Here is a 17024-nt window from a genome sequence, read left to right as displayed (position 1 = left end):
CGACTGGCCTTTTAAAGGTTACGTGACAACTAGTTGTATATGAAAAGGGAGAAATGTGCATTAACGCAAACCTAAATTTAGTTCCTTGGCCACATAATTGAACAAGAGTATATCTAGATGGACATACAGAAAGTGAAAGCTATTAAAGAATGGGCCACCCCTAATAATACAATTGAGCTTCATTCGTTCCTAAGGCTAGCCAATTATTACCAAAAATTTATGGAAGGATATTCAAAAGGGATAGTAGTACTCACGGATTTGCTGAATAAGGATAGAAGTGGAGTTGAACGCTATAGTGCCAATGACCTTTTGAAGGCTTGAAAAACAAGATGATAAGGGACCCTATTTTAGCACTTCTCGGTATTGAAAAGCCCTTCAAGGTACAGCCAGATGCATGCGAAATTCATAAGTTGAATGAAACTGAGAGAAGATACACGGCACCAAAAAAAGAACTACTAGTAGGTATTCACTATTTACAAGCCTAATGACACTACTTTCTAGGATCACAATTCATTGTTAAGACCGACAACATTGTCGTAAGTCACTTCCTTACCCAACCAAAACTCACAACCAAGTAGGTGAGATGGCAAGAGTTCTTAGCAGAGTTTGATTTCTCCTTCGAGCATAATTCTAGAAAGGAGAACTGTGTGGTGAACACCCTCAGTAGGAAAGCCAAATTTGTAGCTTTCCGGGTGATTGCGCCAATGATAGCCAACAAAGAAACCACAGATATTCAAAATCTTATTTAAGAAAACTTGTATCAAGATCCTCAAGTAATCACCATTATGAAGTTCATAGAGAGTGGAAAGTAGAAAGACTTTTGGGTGGAGAATGGACTCTTACTAATGAAACGACCATGCATATTTGTTCAAAAAATGAGGAGTTGAGGCAGAAGTTGATGCGAGAATGTCACAACACCCCTTGGGTAGGACATCCAAGATAGCAACGGACACTTTCACTACTGAAACAAGGTTACTATTGGCCTTATATGCAATAGGATATGATAGATTATACTAAGACGTGACTCATTGGCTAATAAGACAAAAAAGATAGACAAAGATAAACGAGAATGCTCGAACTTCTACTAGTACTAACTAAACCATGGGAAAATGTTTCCCTAGACTTCATATTAGGGTATCTTAAAGTAGGAGATATAATAGCGATTTTGGTAGTGGTGGACCATTTCTCAAAGTACATGATGTTCATCCTAATGCAAAAGTTTCATTTAGCAAAAGAAATAACTCGTATGATTTTTAAACATGTGGTAAAATATTGGGGTGTTCCTAAAAGAATTATCAGTGATAGAGATCCAAGGTTTATTGATTTCTTTTGGAATGAGCTTTTCAAGCTATTGGGGTCAAAAGTCCACATCTCTTCTAGTTATCACCCATAAACAAATGGATAGATAGAATGCTTCAATAGGTTGCTAAAAGATATCTATGACATTTTGTACATGTGAACCACAAGAATTGGCCTAACCTGCTAGATGTGGCTAAACTATGTTTCAATTCACAAAAACGCTCAATTACTAATAAAACCCTATTTAAAGTTGTGATTAGATAGCAACCTAAACTCCTTCATACCTAAGTAGAATCATATAGTAGAAAAAGACCCCGAGCATTCAACTTTGCAAAAGAATGGAGACAAAACACTAAAATCGTCAGAGCCTACTGAAAGAAAGCCTCTAGTCACATGAAAAAGTGGGTAGATAAAGGTCAAAGGGAGCTACAATTTAAGGTGTAAAGACCTGGTGCTAGTGAAGTTGGTACCCAAAAAACTCCAATTCCTATAAAAAGGAGATTGAAAGCTAATGTGGAAGTATGAAGGTCCAGTACCAATCATTGCAAAGGTAGGGAAGACTTCCTACAAGATTGATCCACCTAAGTGCATAAAGGTACACCTTATGTTTCACGTCAGTAACTTAAAGTTGTTCCTTGCAGATCCAAGAAACGTAAGTTGGAGTCAAGCCACTAAAGTCACCATCAACATCAAGCCATCATCATAGCACAAAGTAGAGGAGATTCTAGTAGGGAGGATGATGATAATCAATTGATGACCAACATAGGAGTATTTAGTGAAATAGAAAGGTTTGGGGCTAGATGAAATCACCTAGGAGAAGAAAGTCAACCAACACACCTTCAAGCAGAAGATTGAATAATTCCAAGCTAACTAGTCAATGGAGACGTTGATCGATTGAGTGGGGTAGGATGTCAGGAGCTAACCCTGTATAAGGCCATGATAGGGTAGAGTTCTCTAAGAGTTTAAGTCTTTTATACTTCTAAGGGAGATGATCCCTTTTTCAAACATTGTAATGGCAATTGGTGACATTTGTAGAAATTCTTGTTAAGTCTTTAAAGGGAAACCCTTTAGGAAAGAGATGTTTCTATCTTAAGCATTTTAATGGCTATTGATGAAATACTTGTAAAATCTCGTAAACTCTTTGTAGAGGGTGAGTAGTCAATGAATTGTTGAGCTACTTCACCTATTACAGTATGTTTATAGTGAATCATCTAAGGTTACCCCTATGCCTAACGAATGGTGTGTCTTGGTTCCTTTGTACTCATTTTCATATTAATAAAATATTTTCCTTTATTTGGCTTCAGTGGTCATGTATATGGCATTTGGTATGCCTTATGGTTTCGATGTGTGTTGCCTTAGTCTAATATGTTGCCATTGTTAATGTTTGATCAAATATAAATGAGTTATTGGCTAGCTTGCATGGAAGCATTCACTCAAGTATTGCACGGATTATCACCTACTTAAGTAAAGGAGCATAGTTTGTGACACAGCCTATTAGAGGCATTGTAGGAGATAGAGGCAAAGTTACTAGTACAACTAGTCAACATAGAGCTTCAAGATTTGAATCTCAAGCACAAGGTACTGCTGGTCAAGGATAGGTCAGAGTTTATGCATTGACCCCACAAGATGCATATGCATCAAATTTCATTGTTACAAGTATTTGATCCTTTTGTTCTTTTGATGCATGTGTGATGTATGATCTCGAAATTACATATTCTTTTGTTTTCCATTTTTTACCTCTAGATCAGGTATAGAGTGTTTTAAAAGAAAGCAAGATTTAATGGTGATCACACCCTTAAACAAGGTGATTGTGACTTGTTATGAGTTTAGAGCTTGTGTGGTTCAGATTAGGAGTAAAGACACCATGGCAAATTTGGTTTTGGTAGACATGCTAGAGTTTAACATGATATTGGGTATGGATTGTTTGTCACCAACTCTGCGAGCATTGATTGCCACTACAAGGTGGTATGCTTTAACTACCTAGGAGAAGAACCCTTTACATTCAAAGGAACTACACCATGATATTGGGTAGCATAGTTTCAGCCTTGAAGGCTATGAGATTGATTGGTCATGAGTACACAGTTAAGGATACCCAAATAACAGTGGGTGAAGTGCCCAACATGCCAATTGTGTAGGAGTTCAATGATATGTTTCCTAAAGAGTTGCTAAGATTAGCCTCAAATAGAGATATAGAATTTTACATCAACTTCTTTCAGGGTATGAGTTTGATTTCTATACCACCTTACTAGATGGCACTAGCCAAGCTCAAGGAGCTCAAAGATCAATTTGACGATTTATTGGACAAAGACTTCATTCACCCTAATGTGTCACCATGGGGTGCACTGATGCTATTCATGAAGGAAAGGATAGACTGTGCATAGATTACAAACAGTTGAATGAGGCAACAGTGAAGAACAAAGATCCTTTACCTTGCACTAATTAGTTGTTTGATCAACTCCAAGGAGCCCAATGTTTTTCTAAGATTGACTTGAGGTCAGGTTACCATCAGTTGATGATTAGGCAAAAAGATGTACCTAAAATTGCCTTTTGTACTAGGTATGGACATTATGAGTTCGTAGTGATATCATTTGAGCTTATGAATGCCCTAGCTGCTTTTGTGGACATGATGAATCAAGTGTTCAAAACTATACTTTGATAAATTTGTAGTAGTTTTTATTGATGCTATATTGATATACTGGCAGAGTAGAGAGGAGCATGAGTACCATTTGAGGATAGCGTTCTAGACTTTAAGAGAGTACAAGTTATATGCCAAATTCTCCAAGTGTGAATTTTGGCTTAATAGTGTTAGTGTTTTGGGTCATATAGTATTTTAAAAGGCTTTGATGGTGGACCTTAAGAAGATCAAGACTGTAGAGAAGTGACTGAGACTTACTTTAGTGACTAAGATATAAAGTTTCTTGGGATTAGCTAGTTATTACCATAAGTTTGTATAGATCTTTTCTAGAATTGTTGCTCCTATGACTAAGTTGACATAAAAGGGTGTGAAGTTTGTGTGGATAGATGCATGTGAAGAGAATTTGAAAAAGCTCAAGACTTATCTTACGGCAGCTCTAGTATTGAGTTCACCATGTGGATCAGGTGGTTACACAATGTATTGTGATGCATCATGAGTTAGGTTGGTGTGTGTGTTGATGCAACACGTCAAGTGTCACATCCCATTTCCTAGAGGGATCATCAACGATGCATGGACGCAAGCTAGCATAACCCGCTAGGTCCAAGCAAGCCTCTTACCATAACATTATTAAACATTCATCATTACATGCAAAAACGTCTTATAATATCCATTTACATACAAAATCATCATGCATGCATTCATAATATTTATCATATAATTAAGGAGCTGTTCATCTTAGTTGTATAAGTTCAAGCATTTTATGTATATATATCAACAAAGGCCACCGTCACAGTGCACAATATCATTATCATCAACAACACCCTCAGGTGTTCATATCAGCTCTCGAGCCATCATCATAATATCATACATAACGTTATCCATGTAAAATGCCAAACATAGGCTACATTAGCATAACATGTTCGTAATCCATAAACATAATCAAATCCATAATATTAGACATATGATCGACTCATCAGCAAAACGTGACTGACCCTCTAGCCATTAAATGGCTACTAGACACCTACTAGAGATAAAAGATTGGACACTAGTATCCATGACACTGGTTGCTATCAATGGGCAATCACTGCTCTGCAACATAATAAATGAGAAAAATAACATGTGAGTCACAACGACTCCATGAATGGATACAAGAAGGGGACAAGTTAAGGGATAAGAGTGCTTTGTAAACATGCATTTATAATCTCATACCAATTATACTCAATTTAAACTTTAATCTTAGGAAACAATGTGCTTAAACAAGTTTGAAATAGCATAAATGATGTAAACAAGTGTGAATAACCACTAGAAAACCTTTTCACCTTTGAAAAGCTTTCAAACAAGTCAATACATTCAATTCTGGAACTCATCTATCGATAGATTTGAAACAAAATGCTTCTTGTTGCATTCTGTATGCTATCTATTGATAGATGTTCTACATGTATCGATAGATAACCTCTAAAACTATATTTTTTAGGTGAAATTTTGTATTTTTGCCATTCCTTAAGTCCCCTTAACTCTTGGGACTATCTCTACAACTTATTTCATTTCTCTAAACACATTCTCATGCTACCATAGAGTATAACTCAATAACATTATTCAAGCTGAACTTAACATACAATATATCATAAAGATAACAATCATAATCATTCTATTAATATTAAACTCACACATTTTAATGGTACAACCGCCCTTAATCTTAGCCGATAATGTACAACACTATTACACTTTGGGTGTTTATGATGCATCATAGGAGTGAAGTCGTCATTACACCCCGTGTAAGTGGAATCAATCACACTTATTAAGTTTTGTACTCATAGCATTTAGTATGTGGAATGCCTATCACATACATGCTTACTCATCTCATAAGGTATATGAAATTTCAAATCATATACACACCTTATGGCATTTTCTCATGCTTACTCTTTCATCATATCGTATGATAAACATGCATTACATACATAATCTCATAGCTTTCATCATGCTTCCTCAAACATTTCATCTAGTATATGGAAAACACACCATATACATAAACAAAATGTCTTAGATGAAAATTATCATACAAGCATCACACATTTCATGCCTTAACATATTTAGCATACACCTCATGCATTCATGCATTAATCATAAATCATATAACATGCCCACACTAGTCTAAAGATTGAAGTAATCGAGTGGACTTAAACATAATATGCTTATCCCTTTTGTTGAAAACTGATACATAATATAATATTTATATACATAGTAGGTTAAAAATGGATTTTAAAATATTTTCTCATCCACAAATAAATTTTCAATTCATAAATATTTGTAGAAAATTGAGTTCACTAATAATCCTCAAATCATGCTTCAAGTTTACATATAAAAATAGTTTTGGAAGTAGTATATGCATTCACCTTATAAGGGCTCAATTACAATTCTAATTTCATGAAATTCGGTGTGTTTACAAGCGTTCTTATACACAATATTCATAACACTCAATTCTAAACTAGTAATCTTGGAATAATTAATCTAGCAACTTTTGAAATCTAATTGCTTTTAACTATAGCGATTTTATTTATCTAAACTAAGTTAGAAATGCATAAATCTTCTAAACTTACCTTAAATGAGCTTGGATGTTGAAAGAAATCACAAAAACCTTAGCTTTAATCCTCAATTAAAAGTTTTGGGCAAAAATAATAAATTTATGGTGTTAAAAGTGTCAGCTTTAAGGGTTTTATAACATAAAAATGTCATTTTTAGCTTTAAACTTCAAACTAAGATCAAAATCATCAAAAGCAATGATTTTTCATAAAAAATGAATTGAAAGGGTTTTAAAGAGGTTTTACCTTTCAAAAAATGACTGAGGGTTGAGAAACCTTCGATTATTGTGTCATATTTATAGTTTGAGAAGTGAAAATATGCTTTTACCCTTTTTATTTTTGTGGAAACAACATCTATTGATAGATCAAGGCTATCTATAGATAGATGAGCTTTAGAATTCTTTTTAGAAGCTTTCTAATTGCAATTTATAGATATATGGGAGCCATATATTGATAGCTATGGCCATCTATCGATAGATTTACTCATCTATATATAGATGTTCTTTATGGTAGCTTTGATAAAACCTTTTTAGGTTGTATCTATCGATAGATGTTCTTCATCTATCGATAGATTGGGTTCAAAAAGCAAAAGTAAACCTTATAAATACGTCTAATTGAACTCCTATTAACATCAAACTTTTAATGCACCAAAACATAAAATTTTTCTAAGATCAAAACTTACTTTTGAACATTCCAAGCACAAAAATCATCTCTAAACATTACATCATGGAATTTTTCATTCACAAAACTAAATTTCAAGTTTTCAAAACACAATTTAAGTTGCTTATCTAAGGATTCTAATGTAGCAAATCCTACACTAAGGTGGGGTTTCATAGTAAGGTGATTTAACATGCGTATAAACAACTTAAAAGACATGAGCAAAATTACTCCACACATGATTTAGAGATTGTTACTATAGTCTTTACATTGAAGATATGGAAGCATTACTTGTATGGGGAGACTTGTGAGGTTTATACAAATCATAAGAGACTCTAGTATATTTTTTAGCAGAAAAATCTTAACCTTAGGCAACATTGATGGATGGAGTTGCTTAAGGATTATGACTACACCATATTATATTATCTCGACAAAGCCAATGTGGTGGCTGATGCTTTAAGAAAGAAATCTATGAGGAATTTAGCTCACATCGCAGAGAATAAGAGATCATTGGTGCAATGTATGCATGAGTTGAGTAACACAGGCATTCAATTTAAGGTTCATGACGTCAATGCATTATTAGCCTATTTTGGAGTAAGGTCGATGTTGATGGATCACATAAAGAAATCCCAAGACAAGGATGATTTTGTAGCAAGGGCTCTAAAGGAACCCTAAAAGAGGAAAAGATAGCTGTTCACTAGAGGCACGAAATGAATATTCAAATATGGATCTAAATATGTATATGTCAAACATTTATGATTTGAGACGGGAGATTTTAAAGGAGGCCCATGTGGTAGTATATGATGTTCATCTAGGCACTAACAAAATGTGCCAAGACTTACGGGAAACATTTTGATGGGAAGGTCTTAAGAAAGATGTGGTCAAGTTTGTAGCCAAATGCCTAGTGTGCCAACAAGTTAAAGTAGAGCATTAGAGACCTACTAGATTATTATAGTCTTTACCTATTCTTGAGTGGAAGTGGGAGCATATGTTTATGAACTTTGTGACTGGATTGCCCCATACGAGTAAGGGGTTTGATTTGATATGGGTGATTGTGGATAGACTGACTAAGTCCACTCATTTCTTACTAGTGAAAGCCATCTATGGAGCGACACAATATGGGAATTGTACATAGATGAGATAGTGCAATTGCATGGAGTTTCAGTCACTATATTGTCAAACAGAGACACGTAATTTACTAGTCAGTTTTGAGGGAAAGTACATGAGGCTATGGGAACTAAGTTAAATTTTAATACTACTTTCCACCCACAAATAGAGGACCATTTAGACACTAGAGGACATGTTGAGGACTTGTGTCCTAGACTTTGGAGTTTCTTGGAACCAACATTTTCCATTGATTGAGCTTGCCTACAATAACAGTTTTTAGGCTAGCATTCAGATGGCACCTTATGAGGCTTTATATGGGCAGAGATGTAGATTGCCCATAAGTTTGTTTGAGGTAGGTTATAGGAAACTACTTAAACTGAAGATAGTTCAAGAGACCACTAACAAGATTCAATTGATTAGAGAAAGGATGTTGATGGCATAGAGTCATTAAAACTCATATGTTAACCATAGACATTGAGAGTTGGAGTTTAAGGTCAATAACCATGCGTTCTTAAGGGTTTGGAAAGAAAGGCAAGCTCAGCCTAAAGGATATTGAACCTTTCAAGATTCTAGAGAAAGTTAGTGTAGTTGTGTATCGACTAGCTCTTCCGTCAGATCTTACTAGTGTTCATCCCCTGTTCATATTTTAGTACTACAAAAGTATCACTCGAATCCATCGTACGTGATTCGATATGAATCCGTATAGTTGGGAGATGATTTGAGTTATAAGGAGGTACTGATAGCCATATAAAATAGGCAAGTGAAGAAGTTACACTCTAAAGAGGTAGCATTGGTTAAGGTGCAATGGTACAATCACTTGAGTGAGGAGTTGACTTGAGAGGCCGAAGATAACATGTGAGCAAAGTACCCACACCTATTTGGCGAAAGTTAGTCCATTATTAAAATTTGAGGACAAATTTTCATAAGCGTAAAGAGTGTGAAATCCTACCTTGAGTAAAAGGATAAGTTAGGAAATCCTTTAGTGAATATATAGGTTACATATTTTGAGTATCAAACTTAGTTTTAACCTTCAAAAGAATTCATTAACACTTTTGGTTGTTTGTCACTTTTAAAGTAAAAAATTTTCTAATTTTGAAAAGGGTCAAAATATGTTACTTTTATAGAACAAATTTTTGAAAATAAAAAATGATGATAATTATTCCCTTGATATTTAGATGACCAAAATTGATTTTTTTAAAAAAAAATTTTAGAGTATGTTTGCTATTATAAATAAGAGCCGTAAATTTAATTTTCAGTTAAACTTTTTCAATTTTGTTCTTGAAAACAAAATTTATATTTTGATTCTTTTATATTTTTATTTTTTTTATATTTTTATTGAATCCAAATGAGGTTGTTTGCTTTCTTACAGTAAATATCTTAAGTAAATACAGAGTAAAAAGGAAAGAAGCAAAAATTAGGATATTTACTTAAATGGTATTTAATGTAAATAAGCTAAGTAGATTTTATAGATAATCTGTCTCAAAACTGCATTCTGTTTCAAATGTATTGATACATGTTTATAATGTATCGATGCATATGATCAAGTATCAATACATGTTCATAATGTATCAATATAATTTTTTTCAAAACCTAGATATATAGATACATGGCCCAAATGTATGGATACATTTCATCACTTTTAGAAAAATATAAGGGGTAAAAAGGTATTTTTACACTTAAAACTATAAATAGCTCACATTTTTCAAGCGTTAATAATCCTTAGCCACATTTGCAAGGTAAACCCTCAACTCCTAGGTTCTCCCAACCCATTTTTAACCAAAAAAAAACTCCATTTTTATTATTTTAAAGCTTAGTTTTGGGTTTTTATGGAAAAATGTGACATTTTTAGCTTTGAAATCTTTTGGTCATGGGTTTCCAAAACTAAAATAGTGTTTTAATGCCCACATATTTCTCTAGATTGCTACAGTTCAAGACTTTGTGTTTTTCTTAAGCATCTAAGCTCACCTAAGGTAAAGATGAAAGATTTATGGGTTTTTAAGCATTTATTTGGTTGAGTAGCAATAGGTTTAAGTTAGAAATATAGATTTAGTTGAATTTAAATAGTTTTGAAACTATGTAGGGTGATTATTATGAGATTATTACTCTAGGTAATGATTGTGATGATTTTTGTATGATAGGAACGCTTGAAAACTCCATGGATTTTTCCAAAACGGATTTGTAATTAGAGCTAGGAAATTGACTCTCCAATTAGATCAGTGGATACACCACTTTCAATTAATTTGATATGTAAAACTAGCATGATTTATATGGAAATGATTATTTATGTATGTTGAAATGATATCTTGAAAATGGTTTATCAAAAGATTTGAGGTTCAAGAATGAAAATGGTTTTCTAAAAAATAAATTATTAGGGATTGTGATATGATTGACACTATGATTCTCAAAACATTTATGAATCTATTATGTATAAAAATATTCTACTATGTATTAGTTTTCAATAACGGAGACAAGCACCTTATGTTTGAAGTCCATTGGATTAGTCCAATCTTCAAACTAATGTGGGTACAAGATATTGTATACTTATTTATAAATGTTATAACCTGCATTTTTGGTATGATACATTCCATAAGATTGTGTATATGATGTAAATTCTATATACCATAGGAGATGATTAAATATGCATGATGTATGCCATAAGATTGTATATATGATACATTTTTCATATACCATATGAGGTGATTAAGTATGCATGATGAATGCCATGAGAAAGTGTGTATGATGTAGATTTCATATACTACTAAGATAATTAAGCATGTACGATTGATATTATATGCTAGCATGTGAGGTATTTTCCTCATACAAAGTAATATGAGTATGAGTACTTGATTTGAGTGAAGTATAGTTCCATTCTCGGGGTGTAGTGATGACTCCACTCCTATGATGCATCATTAATGCTCAAGGTGCAATGAGGTTCATACATTTCCATTCCAAGGTGCAATAAGGTTAAAAACTATCAGTCAAAAGTTAATAGGGGTCAAACCATCACATTGTATGAATTAAGGATTTATGGTTGATAATGTTGTAACATTGTTAGAAATGTTTGCATGTTACGTTAATCAAGTATTTATTATAGTGTAAATCTACTATATGACGAATGTTAGATTGGTTAAACAAAAATTAGCCTTATAATTAGTCCCAAGTGGTCAAAGGACTTATAATTAGCAGTAATGGAGAATTTTACCAAGAAATCTAGAATTCTGAGTTCAATGTATGGAGTATATATCGACACATTCTAAACAGAATGCTTCAGTAAGCTTTTTATATAAAATGTATCGATACATTTCACTAAAGTATTGATAGATTTTTAAAAGGTATCGATGCATTCGAGAATGTATCAATAGATTCATTGCAGAAAAGGTTATTTAAGTGAATTTGATGAGAATTTCAAAGTTAAATGATTTCCAAAGGTTTATACAAAGTTGTTTTCCATGTAATACTGAATGAGGCTTATCTATTATGTTTCATGATTATTACAAAAATGGGGAAAGATTTATGACTCATATGTGTTTAATACTACATATTTATGAAATACTCTAATCCCTTTACTTGTCCTTTTCTCTATTTATTTTTGTTGCAGATTAATGATAACATGCTTATGTTAGCAGTCATTGTCACAAAAATGTAATCCATTCATCCTTCATCGGTAAGTGTCCAACAACCTCTTGATGTGTAGCGAGTCTGGTCATGTTTCACTGATGAATCTATCTTTTATTTTGATTATAAATAAATTTGTTTGCACTGGAATGTTAAGCCATTGTGTGGCAAGTTACTTTATGATAATATGTAAATATTATGAATGTTGAGCCTTGGAATGGAAAAATGTTGAGCTTTGGAATAGAACATTAATTTCATGAGATTATGTGAATATTATGAGTCAAGTATTTATAAAAAAAATTTTGTGCAAAATTTCTCGTTAGGGCACCCTATATGTGGAATTCTATGCTTTGAAATTGTTTAAAGTGATCTTAGCGATGGATACTTAGAAGAGATGGCTATGGGGTTATATTATTAAACATATGAAGGTAAGTCTGTGAACAATAAAGGACCCATTACCTTAGGGATTGCTTACTAAGAGCTTGAAAACAGTAGCTGAAAAGCTAGGAAAATAAGCGTTAGAAACTACAAGAGGCTAGATAATTGAGCTGCTTGGAGCTGATTTACATTGAGAAATGTTGAATTGATGTGTTAAGATATGTATTGTTGTGACGCCTTCCTCTTGACGTAGATGCTCCTCCGACGGTTATTTTCCCCTTTGTGAGCTAATATTTTGGTAAGAGAATGCCTCCAGCGACTGAGAGATAGCAACTAACGCATTAAAACAACTACTGCTTCCATTTTCGCAGATTTTCAAGTGATCTTTAGGACCATGCGCATTGACTTAGCCCTTCTATTTCTACTGTAAAATGTTTCTACTAGTTGGGGGCTCTTGTTTTGCCAACTCAAACTCAAACTCCTACTTCGACCTATTCTCTTGGGTTGCTGCAAGTTCCTCTTGCAATGTGTCGGTTGTCCATAGATCGAGTAAAATATAGGTGTGACATGTAACAGAGCTCTTTGCATGTCCGTTTATCACTTATAACAGAGCACTATATTCATGTAATATAGATTTAGTACTACAATCACATCAAATTACTTGCGAGTACTCCAATCAACTCACCATCCCCTAGTGCTGGGCTCAACTCATGAGGACATTTGAGTTGACAATTAGAACATCGCAAGTCGCATGTCAAGCTTGAGTTGGGTAGCTAACAAACCCTTCCTCGTCTCTGTTTGACTAGGCCATCATCTACCTTCCAGGAATGCTGGCAGATAAGGCTGCAGCTGATAGAGCAAACTTCAAAGGCTTCACCATTTTACTTCAACTAGATATTATACTTGATTTAAAACAACTGGCCTAGTGTATAAATGCTAGGTATCTTTCGAGTCTAGTATGAAAACTCCTAACTCAATCAAGAAGCCCAACAATTATGAACTATATCCCCATTGACTCATCACAGTGGACTATGTCCCTATTTTAAATTCAAAGTCTTCCTCCATTGACTGTATCCCTACTTTATATTCAAACTTTGCCCCCACTTTAGATTCCGAACAATTGTGGTGCTACTAGAGAACTCAACTAAGCCTTTTTTCTATATTTAATTAGCTATCGCCTAATATAAAGATCTGCAAAGCATGTGTACCCAACTTATTGATTCCAAATCCCCATTCCTGTAGCACAACAACTAGTTTTAACAGGTTATAAAAGCCAGTAGAGTCCTTATCTAACCTATACTGTAAGAGATCGATCATAGCAACCATCTTCTAAACTATGGATATTCCAAGAAAGTCCTAAAAGAAATCAGGAAGTTGAACCAGGATCAACTTCAAGCAGCTAAACTCACGAAATATCTGCTGGTAACTTTACAAATAAACTCTGCCATACAGATTTCCAAAATGAATAAATGATTGGCTAATAATGAATATACATCCCCAATCTAAAGTAGGGTACTAGCAGTTGAGTAAAATTTGAGGAAAACTGTATAGAAAAGGAAACACAGACTTTATTCTACACCAATCCACTTTCCAGCTCTTGCTCATATAACCAGCTTACTAGTATGGCAGGATATAATCCTCATATTCATCATAGCATAGGTATCTATCAAAAAAATTAACAAGGAAAGTGGACAAATTACCACACAATAAACTTCTACTTTTTCTAGGACTATTAAAAAAATTATTTTCTAAAATCCACTAAGGTCTCAGTCACCATTTCAGGGTTTCAAGGCAAATATCCAATTAAAATTAAGGACTCCATCATGCACAAAGCAGATGCTGCACATGAAGCATGTTGTTTAACATACAAATAAGAGTAGTTTTTCATTTGCATAGAAAGCATAATGACAACTTACGGACTATACATTCACAATTCATTTGGAACACATTCTGAAGCATCTGAGACCTTGCGATTTGCAAAACGCTCCTTGAGAAGTTTCGCATCCTTCTCAGCATTAGTCAATCTCTTACCCAGCAGAGAAACTGTATCCTCATGTACATCAAATTTGCCAATCCACCCTGCTTCAAAGTCCTTAATCTTTTTCTCAATAAACAGTCTGTTAAGCCTCTCTTCTTCTTCTTGTTTTAGACGCTGCTTTTCAAGTTCCATAGTGCTCAGAACTAGCCCCCCAGACCCGCTAACATCCTTGTAAAGTGGTTCATCAGGAAGCGGACAACGTGCCCTGTATTCAGTGAAAGCTCGGTTTGTTTCTTTCAAAGCCTTTCTGTATCCATCTAACAGATTTTCCATCATATAGAGCTCACGCTCAAGCCTATAAACCTCCACCTGTCTCTTGTGCTGCTCTTCATACTTGGCCTTATGCAAATGTTCAATAATGCTTTCCCTACGTTGCAACTCATCAAGCAACATTTGTTGATGCATACTCGAATCTCCACATGCCTGTTCTTTTGCAGCATACAACATTCTTGCTTTACCAATCCAATGCTGCATTTGCTCCATGCACATATCAAAATCAGATGACTTATCAACCCATTGCCCATCAGTTCTCAACCGTTTATTACTCCCATTCAAAGAATGATGAGAAAAATCATTATCGGGACCAATCTCTCTCTTGTTACCATTACTCAGAAATGATGAGACACCAGGAACCGTCTGACTATCACCCCTAGACACAAGAAAATCACCCGATGAATTATCACGAATGTGCAGCCCTGTTGTAAAAGGAAGATCAGCAGTTTCCATTGCTTCAAGAAGATTTGTTGAATTTACAACCTCCAAAGTGTCACCTTTAGGTGAAATAGGAAATCCTTCATCATGATGTGGTTCTTGTTCCTCTTCTTCCTCTTCCTCTTTACTCTAGCTGGGCGTGATCATGCTTCCGTGAACCCTCTTCTCGCGCTGCTCCATACTACACTCCTTGGTGTCATTCTCTCTCCTTGTCTTGCTCTTTGTCTCTGTTTCTGCTTTTGCACTATAGGTTCCAAATCGAAACAGACGAAAAGAAAAGAGGATAAAAGGAGAGGCAGGAGCGAAAAGCAACATCACCAAGATTACACTTTCGTAAGAAATGATCCCCACCCACACCCATATAGCTGTCTCCATCCAAATCCACCAAAGTTGATGTTCTCCCCTTTACTTTCCTCACAATTCATAGCATCTTCATCCCCAACAGCCTCCTTTTCAACATCATCCTTAACATCATCTTTATTCATCGAATTATCCTGCCCACCAAGACTCAACTCAATATTATGCTCCTCCAAGTGTGATCCCCCATTAAATTCATCAATCCCATCAGCAGCGATCTTGACATCCCCATGAATATTAGGCTCTTCCTCTTCCTCCTTGACATCATCAACATCCATTTTTGGTTCCTCCTGCAACAACTCTTCTCTCTGGAATTTTATCAAACACTGCATATGCGAGGCATAGTAACAATTTCCTAGTTTAGGGGCAGCCATAAGCTCTTTTTCCACCATAAACCAGATCAAAGCAGCCCAATCTACCTTCTCGAAATGGCCTTCTTTAATCATTTTGGTCCAGTTCAACACCTCCACTGGCATCATCCACGTATCTTCGTGCAAAAGCACCCAATTTGACACAAATTCCTCAACGAAGCATATCGATTCCTTTGATTCTTTAACTTCCACAATGCTATCCTTGTCCTTCTCCTTCTTCACAAGACAACTTCAAAGCACGGGCTAAGTCGGCCCGATTAACCCCAATGCGACACCCATTAACGTAGCTACAACGCGATTGCGAGTTGTAAGTGGCGATCAACTGCCCGATCAAATCGCTTCGCACGCTTCCATCGAAATCCAAATGAACAAAATCCCACAACCCTAGTCGCTTCAGGAGCTTTTCGTGCGATGAGAAATCTAGGGTTTTGTTGGGGATAAAAGGAATGGGCTTGAGGGTTTCAGTCAGTATCTCCAGCTTCTTCTGGGACTTTTTCTCTGAGCGCGCCGTTTCGTGGCCGTCTTCTTGCGTTTAGTACCGCCGCCACGGCGAGGGCCAACGGTGACAGTGGCTGCGGTGGTGACTTGGAGGTCAGTGTTTGGTGGAGATGAGGGAACAGGCAAATCTGGATCGTCTTGGTTACCTTCTTCTTCGATTGGGTCTTCTTGATCATTGCATTGGTCTTGTGCTTGAAGGGTTTCTAAGATTAGGGTTTTAGAAGATTCTTCTTGCTGCTGGGGTATAGCGGGATTAGGGTTTTCGTTAGGGTCTGGTTGGTCTTGAGCATCCGCGGGGGTGGCCATGGAAACGACGGTGATTGTATCAGTAGCAGACCCGGAGAAAGCAGTTTGTTTAATTAAAGGTCAGATCAACCTGCTTTGCAGAGAGGGGTCAACGGAATACGAATAGACGACACGAGACGCGACCGCATTTTAGTACTCGTTTACATATTTCTCTAACCTTTTTTGCCTTCCCACTAGTTCATGTTTTGGTCGGTGGTGAGGTAGCAACTTTGTAACATGCGAGTTTTTTGAACAACATGCAAATTTCTTGGGCCCTAATGAGAAACTATAGAGATGTAAATGGGTAGCATAATGTTATTATTATTACTTTAAGACTGGGAGAACGGGTCGAATTTTGTTTTTTAGAAGGGAATAATATATTAATTAATGAATTAAATATTTAAGTGTAATAATATATTTATTTTATTTTAAATATTTTATTTCTAATTTATTTAATTAAGAATGTATTCAAATTTTATTAAAAATTCAAATAA

At 35.2% G+C, this 17024-nt stretch overlaps 2 protein-coding genes across 2 annotated transcripts; both read right to left on the bottom strand.

Annotated features, from left to right (window-relative positions):
• Positions 1 to 13882: 13882 nt before the first annotated feature.
• On the bottom strand, positions 13883 to 15162 carry LOC149527409 (uncharacterized). Its single transcript, XM_089783250.1, has one exon. The coding sequence runs from the start codon at positions 15032 to 15034 to the stop codon at positions 14198 to 14200; it is 837 nt and encodes a 278-aa protein (XP_089639376.1). The 5' UTR covers positions 15035 to 15162; the 3' UTR covers positions 13883 to 14197.
• A 180-nt stretch (positions 15163 to 15342) lies between these two features.
• On the bottom strand, positions 15343 to 16803 carry LOC110413409 (uncharacterized). Its single transcript, XM_021424182.2, is given in 3 exon segments — positions 15343 to 15969; positions 15971 to 16251; positions 16254 to 16803. Coding segments are annotated over 3 exon segments (1206 nt in total). The 5' UTR covers positions 16552 to 16803.
• Between the last annotated feature and the right edge of the window lie 221 nt (positions 16804 to 17024).

Source organism: Theobroma umbraticum, unplaced genomic scaffold, assembly GCF_002168275.2.
Source record: "Theobroma umbraticum cultivar Fairchild unplaced genomic scaffold, ASM216827v3 scaffold_4.1, whole genome shotgun sequence".
NCBI lineage: Eukaryota > Viridiplantae > Streptophyta > Magnoliopsida > Malvales > Malvaceae > Theobroma > Theobroma umbraticum.
Note: the sequence above shows the minus strand (reverse complement) of the source record. Positions and strands in the feature narration are given on the sequence as shown.

Bases quoted from the DNA above. Each gene is read 5' to 3' on its own strand.
- LOC149527409 (XM_089783250.1), bottom strand. From the start codon at position 15,034: ATGGAAACTGCTGATCTTCCTTTTACAACAGGGCTGCACATTCGTGAT.